Source organism: Pygoscelis adeliae, unplaced genomic scaffold (genome assembly GCF_000699105.1).
Source record: "Pygoscelis adeliae isolate BGI_AS28 unplaced genomic scaffold, ASM69910v1 Scaffold168, whole genome shotgun sequence".
In the NCBI taxonomy this organism is placed as follows: Eukaryota; Metazoa; Chordata; class Aves; order Sphenisciformes; family Spheniscidae; genus Pygoscelis; species Pygoscelis adeliae.
In genome coordinates this window covers 2,269,200-2,283,423 of record NW_008825566.1, presented here as the reverse complement: position 1 = coordinate 2,283,423, position 14,224 = coordinate 2,269,200, and the positions used below count along the sequence as shown (strand labels likewise).

General features: G+C 42.2%; 2 protein-coding genes across 2 annotated transcripts in view; both read left to right on the top strand.

Moving 5' to 3' along the window:
• The first annotated feature begins 385 nt into the window (after window positions 1–385).
• On the top strand, window positions 386–3,809 carry LOC103924035 (chromosome unknown open reading frame, human C2orf50). Its single transcript, XM_009332485.1, has 3 exons — window positions 386–645; window positions 2,957–2,996; window positions 3,618–3,809. Exons 1-3 carry the CDS (start codon window positions 386–388, stop codon window positions 3,807–3,809), a joined length of 492 nt encoding a protein of 163 aa, XP_009330760.1.
• Window positions 3,810–6,030: 2,221 nt separating this feature from the next.
• PQLC3 (PQ loop repeat containing 3) overlaps window positions 6,031–14,224 on the top strand; it is a 19,957-nt gene continuing 11,763 nt past the window's right edge. Inside the window, exon 1 of the mRNA XM_009332504.1 lies at window positions 6,031–6,187. Coding sequence (XP_009330779.1) covers window positions 6,031–6,187 — 157 coding nt within the window. The remainder of the gene's footprint in view (window positions 6,188–14,224) is intronic.

Sequence of the window (14,224 nt, the reverse complement as noted above, 5' to 3'; positions counted from 1 at the left end):
TTTTAATAGAGGGTGGTCTCAGCTGCAAGCAGCAGTAATCACCTCATAAGCTGAGAGTTTGCTGGTTACAGCTGGAGAACTGATGGCTTTCAGTAACAGTCATTTCGTACAAAATTGCCGTTACCATGAAAACTCCTTCAGCATTCAAGCAACGAAGCCACATAAAGCAGTAAGAAATGAGCATTAAATAACAGGGAAGTAAAACAGTGCCGAGGACTGCCTGTCAGTGCTGCCGTGTACGTTCATTTTCTGAAAGCACTCCAGATCAGCAGCTAAAAGAAAACATTAGGAGAGAAGGAGCTTTGAAAGTGCAAACAGTAGCAGGTTTAACTTTTCTAACTGTCACAATATACCTAACAATACTGGGGATACAGTGAGTCTCAAAATGGACAAGTTGGGAAAGGGTTCTGGATTCAGGAGAAATAACTTGGTTAGGTCTTGGCAACCAGCAACCACACCTCTGGGACAACCAGCCTCAGCTCCATCTGCGTCTCTCGGCAGCAGCCAACCCAGAAGACCTGTCGCTGCACAGCCGGCTACTCGGGCCTGGGCAGATGAGCAGGCAGCACTGCAGCAGGACCAGGTTCAACAGGATAAGATCTGGAGAGAGTCTGTGGAGGCTGAACAGAGAGGAAGAAAAATCTGGTAAGTCACTTGTTCCAGTTCGTGCCTCTTCTACTCATCTTGACAACGGTACTGATGCTCCCTGACAGTCTTAGGGCTTGATCCAAAGCCTACACTATCAAAGGAAATTTTCTTCTGCAGGGACTTTGGATCAGACCCTAACACCTTTCTTTCTAAGATTGTATTATCTCTGTTTTCTTTCACTGGACAAAATCTATGCTAATATCTCCTGGCATGCTGGGCTTAAGCTTTAACAAGAGATGCAAAGAATTGCATGCTAAGTATCTCTCAGCTTTATAGAGATTTCCACAATGAAGATATAAATGTGCCAACCTTTATAATTTATTGCAGACACATTGATATTATCACCTCTTCTCATATTCTTGGAAATGGCTGAAATGGAAGCTGAACAGAGTGTTCTGCCAAAATATGATTTTGTATTCCCAATCTGCAAATCCGCTGAACATGCCCCATTGTTACAGTGTTTCAGCAGACTGAACTGCACACATACAACCTAAGCTTTGACTGTGTATACACCACTGACCTGAAGGAACCCAAAACTAACATCCTCTCTGTCTCTGCCACGTATCTTGAGTAAGTGCTTACGTTCATACTTCAGAACACAGCATGAGCAAGCCTATTAGAAGAATATCCTTGGTAGAAGTAAAATCAGATCCAGTTTCGACTGTGCACTATCCAAGCTAAAGAGAGGAAAAAGAACATCACTCTCAGGATTTTTTAGAATGGGAAAAGAAATCAACTGAAAACCTCTGTCCTCCTCAGCCTTCTGGAGGAGATACAATCGCAGCTCTGATTTCCCCAGAGGCGCATTTGCACTCGTCGGGCTCGTTTTACCCGAGAGAAAGGCTGACGCCAGGACTCTGATTCATGCAAAGCCAAGGCCGTGGTGGCAATGTTACTCTGTCCCAGTTGTGCACTCAGACTCTTCCCAAACGGGCCCAGCATGTTCCATGCCCATTCCCTAGCTAAGGCAGCAGGAGGGACTATCTGTGCAGGCCCCCTGGGGTTCACAGTCGTGGATATTGGTGCAAACTTACTTTCATGGGTAAGTAAAGTAACACATCATACAGCTGATGCTTGACCTGCTCTCTAGTCTTAGCTACGAAGACAGAAACTCTTGTAAAAGGGTAGGACAGACATGTGAAGGACAGATGCCGAAAGCTGGGTTCATCAGACTACATATGTTATGGCCTGCAGAGAACTGTCCTTCAGCTCCACATCCCCATCCCAAAAACAATGATGGGGAAAGGCTGCTACATGTTGGTGGTCTGACTTGAAGTGGATACAGGTAAATGTCTGAGACCCAAGCATTTCTCAGTAATTAGCACCGTCCAGTAACACCCAAATCTGGTATGTTCAAATAGTGGCTAGCATAGCAAGATAAAAAATTTTAGGACCTCTGTGCTGTGCTGGTATACCAAGACACATAGTGATAAACACAACAATCATAAATTAGCTTTTACTTGCACCTAGGGTACATATGCACGGGGGAGTGCAGCACAGAAATCCAATGCTCCTAGCTCCACATGGTACATGGCTGTGCTTTACAGACGAGCTCAACTCAGAAGGATGTACAGCTTCAGCACTACATCAATAAGCCTAGATGCAGCACTGCATAGACACAGCTCAGAGAGTCAACCCAGGCGTCCCTTGAGCCCTGCTGCAAATACAGCTGTAGATAACTGTTTCCTCTATTGACCTCACAGTACTTTTACAATAGCAGGTGAACTTTCATTTTCTCCATTTCAGGCCAGGGAAAGCAAAGGACAGAAAATCAAAGGACTTGCCTTGTAGTCCCACACCGGGTATAGAACAGAGCTGAAGAGCAAAACTCAGGTCTTCTGACTCAGCACAGCTGTCTATCTGCACAAAATACTCCCATGGGTGTTCACCTGCAGCAAATATGGCTCTGGGAATTCCTACCAGGGACTTCTGCCAGCAGAATATCGGTCATTTAAAAAATAAGAAGCTGTGTCTTGCTCAAGGCATGGGACAAAAGTTTGCTAGAGTGACTCAGGACTTTGCTAATTTATCTGCATTTGCACAAAGAATACACTGTGGACATGCTATCCTCATCCTCATCTTCCTTTAGCAAAAAAACTCTAATCCTCATGTAGTATGGGCTTCATATCGGAATAAAGAAAACGCTGGGCTTCACCACAGAAAAGACAGTTTTCAGTACAAAGAGTTTGCAGGTGTAAGAGCTGGGCTCTAAGTATCAAATTGAGCAGTTAAACAGGCATTCAAATATGACCATTATTTTATTTAAAGACAGAAAATTTGACACTGCATTTTTTACTTCTATTCCAAGGTACCAGAACTGGAGTTTCCTAAAGGACTATGACCAAATGGTAAGTTTCGAACAGACTTTCAGCTGTAATCCAGGCTCTTTTTAGTTTTCATCAATTTGAGCTAAGCTAATATTTCAAATTGAAGCATACTTAGGCATAATCGGCAAATGCTTCAAGACCAAAATCTTTAGGAAAAATAAAAGAGAACTGCTACCTACACCACAAAGAAATACTGTACATGTGTGTGTTCGACCTCTTTCAATATTAACAACTCCCTAGAAAGACAAGTGCTAGAAGAACCAACTTCCTAGGAGAAAATTTGTAAGATAATGTCATCATGCTGAAACCCAAGCCACTTACTAAAAACGAAACAAAAAACCTCCTACATCATGACCATTCTAGAGCAGGCTAACTTCTGTCCCAGCTGACATTTTATTCAACACATTTGAAAATGATTCATTTTCCTGTGTTATCCTATTCCCATGCAAGATGACAGGAAAAAAAAAATGTTTTATTTCTTCAACACTTTCATGTACATTCAGTATGACATTTTAAAGTACATTCAAAGTCTAATTTCGAAAGCGAAGTGCTGATATTATAAATAATCTCAGTAACTTGTATTTTTGTAACAAGCAACAGACGTAATTCTGAAAACTTATTAATGGTCTTTGTTTTATCCAGGGTAAGAAAAAGGAGCAGAAGCCACTGCCAAACTATATGCCTGTGTTCTCAAACAAAGTTCCCAACTCGACCAACCAGACTATTGGCAGTCGAATGAATACTGAGCTTGGCAGGGTTCTGGTAAACACAGATTACTTCTTCAGCAGTGGAGCACGAAAAAGGAAACTTGAGGGTGAGCTCCAGCTTTCCTAGTGCTTCAGTAAAAATGTAACGGTAACAAAACAAGTTGAATGGTTCTAGCCAACAGACTCCACAGCATGTAAGAAATTCCTCAATCTTTTTCTCAGAGAGACCAATACTGCTGTCTAGCATGGATTTTCTTTCAAGAGCAAAGATGGACGTTGTCCAACAATGCCGCAGGAGACAATCCTCTGTATTTGGGGTGACTTGGCCATATACAGAGAGTTAACACTACAGATCTCATCCATCTTCGCATGCAAGTCTACAGTAAGGTTGCCACTAACATCAGAAAGAACAAGATTACAGCCAAAAGGCAATTTCTTCCTGAATTTTTATCTCCTGAAAATAAACAATTAATGGAGATCTGCTCACATGAGCCCCAACATAAACAACATACTTTCAGTTCGGAAAGTCAGAGCAATAAAACACAGCAGCTTGTTGCATTTCATGTAGTTAGCCAAGGATTCATCAGCCTCTGTCATCTGCATGTTTAAGCTTGCTCTGAAGAATAAAATTTAAGGCACGTGAGACATGTTCTGTGCTTTTTCACCCCTCCCTGCTAAGGGAAGGAGACCAAATGTTTTTCACACTAGTTTTCATTTTTCTTTCTTGAGATTTGCTGCTCTCAAATTCCCTTCTCTTACTCTTTTTTTCTGGTTTAGCTGATGGAAACTCATTGACAAGGAAGCAGGCTTTCACATTTTGCTCTGAAGGTGTGTTGGCTCAGCAACCTGTCTTACACTCTTAGGATCATCAACCTTGAATTTAACAGGTTCATAGTTCCTAAAATCTGTGGTTGCCCAGGAAAACGATCATCAAGCTAAACTGACACAATACCTAAAGCCTGTTCTCTAGTGCATCTTCATTACATAGATGCAAACTTTGTCTATGAGCTGTTGTTCTCTAGGGAAAAAGCAGTAATCAGCAGAGCATGGAGAGTATATACACAGTATCTGCCTTCTGAACTGCATGTAGCTTCTCTAGGACCATGCTCAGTCCTAGGTGGGGATCAACATAGAAGCCATTAGCATTGCCTTGATACAACAGGCTGCAATCTCTCACCAGACTGAGGTGGAGATGTGTATACTTATGCTTTGCAACTAAGGCTAGTTGTTTTTATGATTAGACTTCAGCAGCAGAAGGCAGTTCAAAAGCACAAGAGGTGGTATGAAACAGTGTGATCACTGTCAACTTCCAAATGGTCTCTGGAAAAAAACCCAAAAGACACTGTAGAATAGAAGGGCCAAATCCCACTCACTGAAGTCACGGCACCAAGCAGTTCTCCTCCTGGCTTCCTCGATGCAGCAAGAACTGGAGGATTAAGGCTTTCAAGATGACAGCTAAGCTACCTAGAGAAGAAGGAAGACGACATCATGCAACCAGCCCAGGTGAGGAAGACTGATTCCACTCCGTGCAGACATGAATTGTGGTGGACAACTGTGTTCAGACACACCAAATGGGAACCTACTCTAAAAAAGACTTCTTCTTGTTCAGCTAAAATGCTTTCTGCTCTCTCCTGTGAGCAGAAAACTGCACCAGGAACCGGTTTACCTTCAAACATCTGAAAGAGGGAGAGGAGAGAGCAGATCAAGCCTTTCCTTGTCCCTGTGTTGTCCAGAGCTTCTTCCAAAACCCACACAGGCCACTCAGAGGCTACATATTTATTGGTGATTGCATAATACTGAAAAGTCATTACACTTGCGTGCCTTACTCTGAGACATACTGAGCAGCCTCAACTCTTGCTATGGGTCACAAACTCTGTACCAAGTGGCAGGTGTCCAGTATCTGTCAGGCTCAAGCTCCTATTCATGTAAGAACATTTCATTTATAAAGCATGGGGATTTTGTTTTTCAGCATGAAGGCATACAGAGCTCCATGTTTCCCAACCTCCAGATGGCAGTCACTCCAAACTAAGTAATCCACTGAAAAGGACACTAAGTTATAGCAAGGCAGAGTTAGAAAATTCCTTTTAGATCTCAAGGGACATCATTAAATAATTCCAGATTCTTGACTCGGTTTACTGTGTGTCAATCCAGAGAATCCCTCTCCCAGAGAGTTCCTGCAAACTGAAGGGTACAGGAACCTGATGGTCTAAGCAGTGCATGATTTAATCCTTCCATTTCACTTAGCACTGGCGTTGTTTCAGCTGCAGCTCTTCTCCCAGTTTTGGACAAGACCTTCCATGTCTTACCCTGAAGATGTGGGCCACTAAGCAGAGTCTAGAGAAGCAATGATGGTAACTGGAGTACTGGAAGATACGGCTTATGCCGAAAGATTAAAAAGACTGTTAAAGTTTAAGCTGGAGAAGAAAAAGCAGTCTGGGAAGAGGATAGCAGTCTTTAGATACATGTATAGCTCTGGAATGAGAAAAGGAATCATTTGTACTTCACGTGAGTGGCAGACAATAGTAAAAATAATAGGCTTAAATTATAGCAAGGAAGAATCATGTTAACTTTTTGGGAAGCTAGTGGTAAGGCTAATACAGCACTGGAATAGATTCTCCGAGGAATCTCCACCTTTGAAGGTTAAACACACACATCCATCAAGAATGATGTATTTAGTAGGGTTTCTCTTTTAGTGTATAAATTGAATGACCGTCTGAAGAGCTTTTCACCAATTCTCTGATCTATACCAGAGTTGTTGGGATGAGAACATACTTTGCAGACATGATTTTTCAAACACATTCAAAAAGAATAAAAAAAAATCCTATTTCAATTACACCAGGTTTAAATAGATTGCACCTCTAAAATAGAGATTAATCACCTAATTTTTTCGATAAAAAATATACTTCTAATTCTTCTAACTAGTCATACACAAAATGCTTTTCACAAAGTCTAGATGTGCCTCTTTTCATCACACGCATCTGAGAGGCTTGACTAGTGCCCTCCTGACAGCCACATAAGAACACAGCTCAAAGAGCACACTCATGTCATTATGTCACATGTATGAATGGCGATAACTATTTTTCTTTCAACAATTTCAAGCCTTTACTAATGAAATGTAGTCCTGATTGTGTCCTTAATCAGATAAAGCACCCGTTGAGATGCCAGGTGGTTCCTGCAGTGGGTACTTGCAGTGATTACATGCATACAGCACAGTAAGACCCTTATACAACCCTGCACTCCTCCTCAGCTGTACTATGCACAGGTCACTTCAGTCCAATAGATCACAACAGGAAAGACTGCAGGTACGCCCAAGTGGAGCTAAAATATGCAAGGATTTTTGGTTTATTCATCAAAGTGTGCAACCTTGGAAAATGTAGCTTTGTGCCTTGTTCCAAGATCACAGCAACCCACAACTGTACTGCCTCTTTTGATGTGGAATTAAGTTAACACATTGACTTTCTGATTAAGCTAATTGAAATGACTCTAAAGTACTGGTGGGAGTAGCTCTCTTCACCCCCAAAACTCCAGTTCATTCCTATTTCCTGTTGAAATCGATAGCAACTCTTAAGCACCTGACATCTTAATGACTATCTCTAAGGGGAAAGTGACTGTTTAGAGAACAAAAGTTTCCCATGTGGACTAGATCTGATAATCCATGTGATATGGGAACATTGTGTTGAACTGGACACCTTATTTTGTTCAATTATTACACTCTCCTTGGAAATGTAAATTATTTTATGCTGCTGCAGTTAGCCCTCCTCTGGTACCCAGTGTTACGTTTCTGAAGTTAGTTTGGATCTCTCTGTCACATACAGCAACCTCCAGAAAAGAACTTTTGGGAATATCCAAGGTCCTAATTAAAACTGCCTTAGCATCTGCGAGTAGAAGGCAGCAAACAGATATTCTCTAGACACCATTTTCATCCCAAGTTTAACAATCATTTTTCTTTTACCATAATTAACTTTGCCACTAATCCTTATAAGCAGAGTCCCTTAGAAAGACTGGATGAGATGATAACAGCATTGAAATCTGTATATAATCAGTGGAAATTCCATTTATTAAAGAGATTATGTAGATATTAAACGGTGTCGTAAGCTTCTTGTAAAGAGTTCTTATGATGTATCACTTGTGCTTCAGTTTTGTAAGCTTTTTTCCCTTTTGCTGCCAGATCTCAAACGAGATTATACATGTTCAGACAATTCATTTTCTATATTTCTCTCAGTTAAACAGCACAAGTGGGTAGCTATATTAATTTAATTCTTCAGTTAGATACACTGCTTTCTCTGGTAGGTTTTTGAGGATTGTTAATATTAATTGTAACTTGGTGCATAGATGTTTCCAGTGCCTCCAAATTTTGTGTGTTCTCATTTTGAGTTCCGCTTATAATAGAAAAGTGTGAAATATATTTTTTAACAAAACATAACGTATGTAAGTTCATATAAATCTGTATTTCTCATACTTTTAGAATAGTCTTCGTACATAGTTCCCAGCTGGCATCTTAAATATGAAGTTTTGTTTTATAAGATCAGTGACAGCTGTAAATCCAATTGTGTTTCTTAGAAACTGTATTTAAAACTGTTTATTGACCTTTAAATTACTCTAAAATAAAAATAACTAAATGGGTTTTCCTACAAAAAGGTTTCATCACGCTGTGAAAATTACTGCATAAACAGTAAGATTCCTAGAAAAGGAAAGGGAGAGGATAATTATGTATGAACATTAGATGGACAATACTGCCAGTCCAGGCATCATATGTTTGTATGTATTATGTACATACACATTCACATTGTTTGCTTTCTATAAAGAACACTCTATAGAATAAAATTTCTGAATTGAAGTTCGTCTTAAAGCAGACAATAAGTTTTCTGAAGTGGGGTATTTTTTGGTTTGTTGGTTTTAGAAATCAACAATAATTTGTTAGGGCCTCAAGCTGCTTTTCCTAAATCCTGTCCAGACAGAAACCAGTAAACCTTTCCTACAGTAGGACGCCTCTCTTAAAAACTCTACTCGCTACTCTGAATTCATGTCAGGTACGGTTTTCCCTCTTCAGAAAACTTCACGTTTGCTTGGATGAATTCCTTGAAACACAGATGCTTCTCCAAGAAACTCAGAAGTTCTGCCAAAGGCTGAAGAGGCGCTTGCACAGTTCCATCAATCACAGCCCTGCCCACAGACCTCTTCTGTCAGAGGGCACAGATGCCGTAGACTGCCTTCGGCTTGTAACCTTCCCAAAACCTCTCTCAGAAGCTGTATGTATCCACAAAACCACCAGTACTTAGAAATGGAACTTCCAAGTATCTGGGGTTACAGCCTCACCTCAGCACTACACCTTTATGCCAGGTTGACGGAGCAAAACTGCTGCAAATGTCTCTTAACTGTCTCTTATCCCAGGGAATGCCAAGAGGAAACTCTCAGTTGGCATATACTGATCAATAAATTGCATTAAGAAGTAATCTGCAAATATACAGGCACAATAGCTATAGAAATGATGAGATTTGGTTTCATTCTATGACTTTGACCTGATCACTTCAAACTCTGTGTCTATTTTCCCCATTTATTAATGACCAATTATCATCACTGGATAGATTTTACATAATCTGTGAATGTCCTGGTTTCGGCAGGGATAGAGTTAATTTCCTTCCTAGTAGCTGGTACAGTGCTGTGTTTTGGATTTAGGATGGGAACAAAGTTGATAACACACCGATGTTTTAGTTGTTGCTAGGTAATGCTTACACTAGCCAAGGACTTTCTAGTTTTCCATGCTCTACCGACTGAGAAGGCTGGAGGTGCACAAGAAGCTGGGAGGGGGCACAGCCAGGACAGCTGACCCCAACTGGCCACAGGGACATTCCATACCATGTGACGTCACGCTCAGTACATAAACTGGGGAAAGCTGGCCGGGGGGGGCCGCTGCTCGGGGACTGGCTGGGCATCGGTCGGCGGGTGGTGAGCAATTGTACTGTGCATCACTTGCTTTGTGTATTATTATTATTATCATATTATTATCATTATCATTTTATTTCAATTATTAAACTGTTTTTATCTTAACCCATGAGTTTTTCTCACTTGTGCTTTTCCAATTCTCTCCCCCATCCCACCGGGGGGCGGGGGGAGTGAACGAGCAGCTGCGTGGTGCTTAGTTGCCAACTGAGGTTAAACCACGACAGTGAATTAACAAATGTATTCAAGCAGTAACTCCTACTTCAACTACAGGTATTGCTGCGAAAGAGCAACCAAACCAGCCATGTAGCGTAGAACCATCTGCAACTATCACAATGCTTATTAGCAGTTAAATTATTGTCTCTCTTAAAAGCTAAATGGACTGAAAACACAATGTTTATATAAACTCTTCTATAGTAAAACTTAACAAAATGCTGACACATTGCTAGCACCATATTACCATAGGGCTACTCAATTGCTTTTTCACTGAAAAACATAAAAGCCACAGGGCAAAACCAGCGCAGAGCGCTGTTTCAGATCTGGTGAGCTGACCATGTTCTTTGCTGGAGCAAGCATGATTATACTGTAGCTGCTCCTCAGTGCTGGCAGATCCATTTGCACACTCTGGGAGAATCACAAGACTTCTAGCAAGAACGCAAGAGGCATCACATACCAGGACCTTAGTAAGGGCTGCCACAACGTACGCACACTCTCAACTCTTACTGGAGCCCCTTATTTGAGTAATCCAGATGTAAGCATGGATCTAGAACAATGCCAGTTCCAGATCCAAATGCTACAGCTCAACCCCCTCTCTGGGCTACAAGCTCAATGTAGATTTTCTACGCAAAAGAGACAATTCCAAATTTAATATGGAAATCAATTTAAGGAGTCCCAGCACAAACTAGTTAATAGATTTTCCCTCTCTTCCTCCCAGTTCTTTGGCTTTCTTAGGTTTTAGGTTAGGTTTTTAAGTGGAGAGGGCAGTTTTGGTATTCTAGGCTCTTTCAGTACTATTTTTAAGCTAACTGTATTATTTTAGATAACATGCCATCACCCAGGATGGCCTTCAGGCCTTCAGTTAACTGAACAACCCATTTCACAGAGCAAACACTGAGCCAACAGGGTTTGGGGTTTTTTTTGCTTACAGAACTTCCACTCAATTTGTGATGCTTCTATCCAGCCTAACCTCAAGTAAGCCTTATATAAATACAGCCATGTTTTCAGTTTGCCACAAATATATATAACATACTGCACCCAAAACCAATTAACTACATGCAACATCCAATGTTTCTTTTATACTCCAATCACACACACTTGTACAACATAACCTCAAACATGAAATACACAAGGATCCACTGTAGTTCTTTAGTAAGAGGAGGTTCTTCAAATCAGAGTTGAAACACTGTCATTCTGCCACCGAGGACTCTCTCAGCCCAGAGATAACCTCCTTCCTCATGGTGAGCTTTTGTGACAACTCTGCATCAGTCTTACTACTCAAGTCAATAGTAAAACTCCCAGCCCTCGGGCACTACAAAAGTGTTCAGCAAATACAACCAAATAGGAAGACTAGCTAGAATCACAGTCATACTTTTTTTTAAAAAATCTTGATAATTTTTAGCTTGTATTTACCTTGATGCCTTCAGTGGCAGAATGGGGCCTCAAATATGCAGCTCGCATAAGGAATAAAGTACATGAAATCAGCTATGTTGGCCAGAAGGGACCTCTGGAGGCCTCTAGGCCAATTCCCTGCTCAAAGCAAGGCCAATGTTGATGTTACATCAGCTTGCTCAGGACCTCGTCCTGCCGAGTTGTGAAAATCTCCAAAGGTGGGAGATTCCAGAGCCTCTCTGAGCCCCTGTTCCAGTGTTCAGCAGTACTCCAGGTGTGGTCTCACAAGTGCCAAATAGAGAGGAAGGGTCACTTCCATAAACCTGCAGGCTACGCTCTTGCTAACACAGCCCAGGATGAAGTTGTCCATCTTTGCCAGCAGACCACAGACTCACACTCAACTTCTTGTCCTTTTTAACCCCCATGTCCTTTCCTTAAAACAGCTTTTGACCCTGTTGGCCCCCAGCCTTTACTGCTGCATGGGGTTACTCTGTCACAGGCTGTAGGCTTTAATTTTTATTAAACTTCATCAGTTTTCTGTCAGTCCATCTTTTCAGCCTGCCAAGATCCCTCCGAGTGGCAGTTCAACTGCCCAGTATGTCGAAGGCTGCGCGCAACATGGTATTGTCCGCAGACCTGCTGAGAACGCACTCCACCCCTCGGCCAGGTTGTTAATGCAAAATTTAAAACAGTATTGGCCCCAGTATCAGCCCCTGAGAAACACCACCCTCAATTTGGCCACCCACTGGATGTCAGTCTGCTAACCACTATTCTCTGAGCCCAGCTACTCAGTTTTCCACCAACCTTATGGTCTTTCCATCCAACCTGTATGTCCTCACTTTCACTACAGGGATGCTAAGCGAGACCATGTTTGACATGGCCTTGCTAACTTCAAGGTAAATGACATCCACTGCTCTTCCCTCATCCACCAAGCCAGCTCTCTCAGAGAAAGGATTCAGGCTGATCGAGGCACAAAATTTGACCTTGGTAATCCAAACTGGCTGCTCCCAATCACCACCTTCTCTTTCACGCACCTGGAAACAGCCAGAGGAGGCCATTATGGAGGATTTGTTCCATAATTTTCCTGGAAACTGAGGTTAGGTTGACCAGCCTCTGGATCCTTCTTCCTGCAAGAAGATAGGACATTTGCCTTTTTCCAGTCATCTGGAAATCTCCTCTGATAACCACAACCTGCCAACGATGAAAAACAGCCAGTGGCCTTGCAATAATGTCAACGAGCTCCTTCAGCACCCTCAGATGCATCCCATCTGGTCCCACGGAGCAGTCTTTGTCCAGTTTGCTTCTGCAGTCCCCAACTCTGTCTTCATCTTTGTGGTTAGTATTTTACTCCCTCTGACTGTGACAGGGAACCCGAGAGGCCTGTGAGCAGACCTTGCTAGTAAAAACTGAGACAAAAAAGTCTCCTTTTTGACGTCCCCTACCTTGCCAAAGAGTGTGCCCACATTTTCCTTCATCTGTCTTTTGTTGCCAAAGTAACTACGGACGCTTTCCTTGGTGTTGTTCATATCCTTTGCCAATTTCAACTCCAGCTGAGCTCTGGTCTCTGAACTCCATCCCCACATGCCTGGGCAATCCTTTTGTATTGCCTGGGTAGCTTATCCCCGTTTCCACGTTCCAAACCCTCTGTTTTGGTGTTTGAGTTCAGGCAAGCATTGCCCATTCAGCCAAGCTGTTCCTCTCCCATGCCGTTCCTCTGCTGTGCCTGCTCACATTTCAGCTCACTGGAGAGACTGGTTTTGTGCTATGAGCATGGTGTCTTAGAATATCAGCTCACTTTTCTAGGCTCCGTCACCTCCCATAGTAATTTCCTGAGGGATACTGACAGGCAGGCTTCTTGAACAAGCCCAATTCTGTTCTCCTGAAGCCCAGAATCTTTATTCTGCTATTTGCCTTCCTTACTTCTCTTGGGATCTTATCTCTAAGGTCCTACAATCATGAGCTTTCTTCTAGTTACTTAAGGCTTCATCTGTTTCCTCTTCCTGATCAGGCTGTTTATAGCAGGTGCCCCTGCAATGTTCCTCGTGCTGGTCTCCCCACTGATCCCGACCCCTCAGATCTCAGTTGGCTCATTGCTCACTCCAAAGCAGAAGAAAGCTCCGGGCAAAGAGACGCTTGTTTCTGTAGAACACTTCCCTGCCTGCTTTCCCAAAAGACCTTGTATCCTTCCATCACAGCACTCCTCATGAGCTATGCCACCCTGTCTCTGTGATCCCAAAGAGGTCACAGCTCTGCAACTGTGCTGATACGTCTAATTCCTCTGGTTTCTCTCCCGGGCTGTGTGTGTTCATGCAGTGTCGCACCCCCTTCTCAGGGCAAGCAAGCGAGCCTCCTGCAGCCTGCTGTCCCTGGTCATCTCTGTCCACCCCTAGCCTTCCTCCACATGTCTCTTGGGGGTTGTCTCCATCCCCACAGGTTCCCCAGTTGTGGAACTTCCTTTATTTTAACCTGGAGCTTAAAACACCAATTATCTATAAAATGAACTATTCCCTGCTAGCATGCTAGGCTGTGGAAATAACAAGCAAGAGAGCACTCTCTGCATTCCTTGCAAAACCACAAAATTCAAGGCATTATTTTGCTTAAAAACTCAGCTATGATAAGCCAACATCATTATTGGAAAAAAAATCCTGGTTTGGCTTTTTGTCTTTGGTTATTACAGAAAGATTATTTTCCTTCTCTATTTTTTTTTAATAGGAATCAACATTCACATTCCTATTTGAGGTGCAGCAGTGTTAAACCACTGCCCATCTGCTGCGAAACAGGCAATCTGCACTGTAGATTCGAATGTAATGAATTTATTCACTGAACTGTAATTTGAGGTGGTTCTGCTTTCTGCTGCAACTTACAAAGTAAAAGAGTCTGAAATTTGATATAAAACTAAATAATTTAAACAGAATAGCAATAATTTCTTATACTCTTAGAGATAATTTTTTTTTTTCATAACCTTGAACAGGGCTGCCCAGCACTGTGACGTCT

What these genes read in the sequence shown, in the direction of transcription:
- LOC103924035 (XM_009332485.1), top strand. Translation starts at nt 386, where the DNA reads ATGGACAAGTTGGGAAAGGGTTCTGGATTCAGGAGAAATAACTTGGTT. An exon ending in CAGAGAGGAAGAAAAATCTG is followed by an intron (nt 646 to 2,956) that starts GTAAGTCACTTG and finishes TTCTATTCCAAG; the next exon opens with GTACCAGAACTGGAGTTTCC. An exon ending in TAAAGGACTATGACCAAATG is followed by an intron (nt 2,997 to 3,617) that starts GTAAGTTTCGAA and finishes TGTTTTATCCAG; the next exon opens with GGTAAGAAAAAGGAGCAGAA.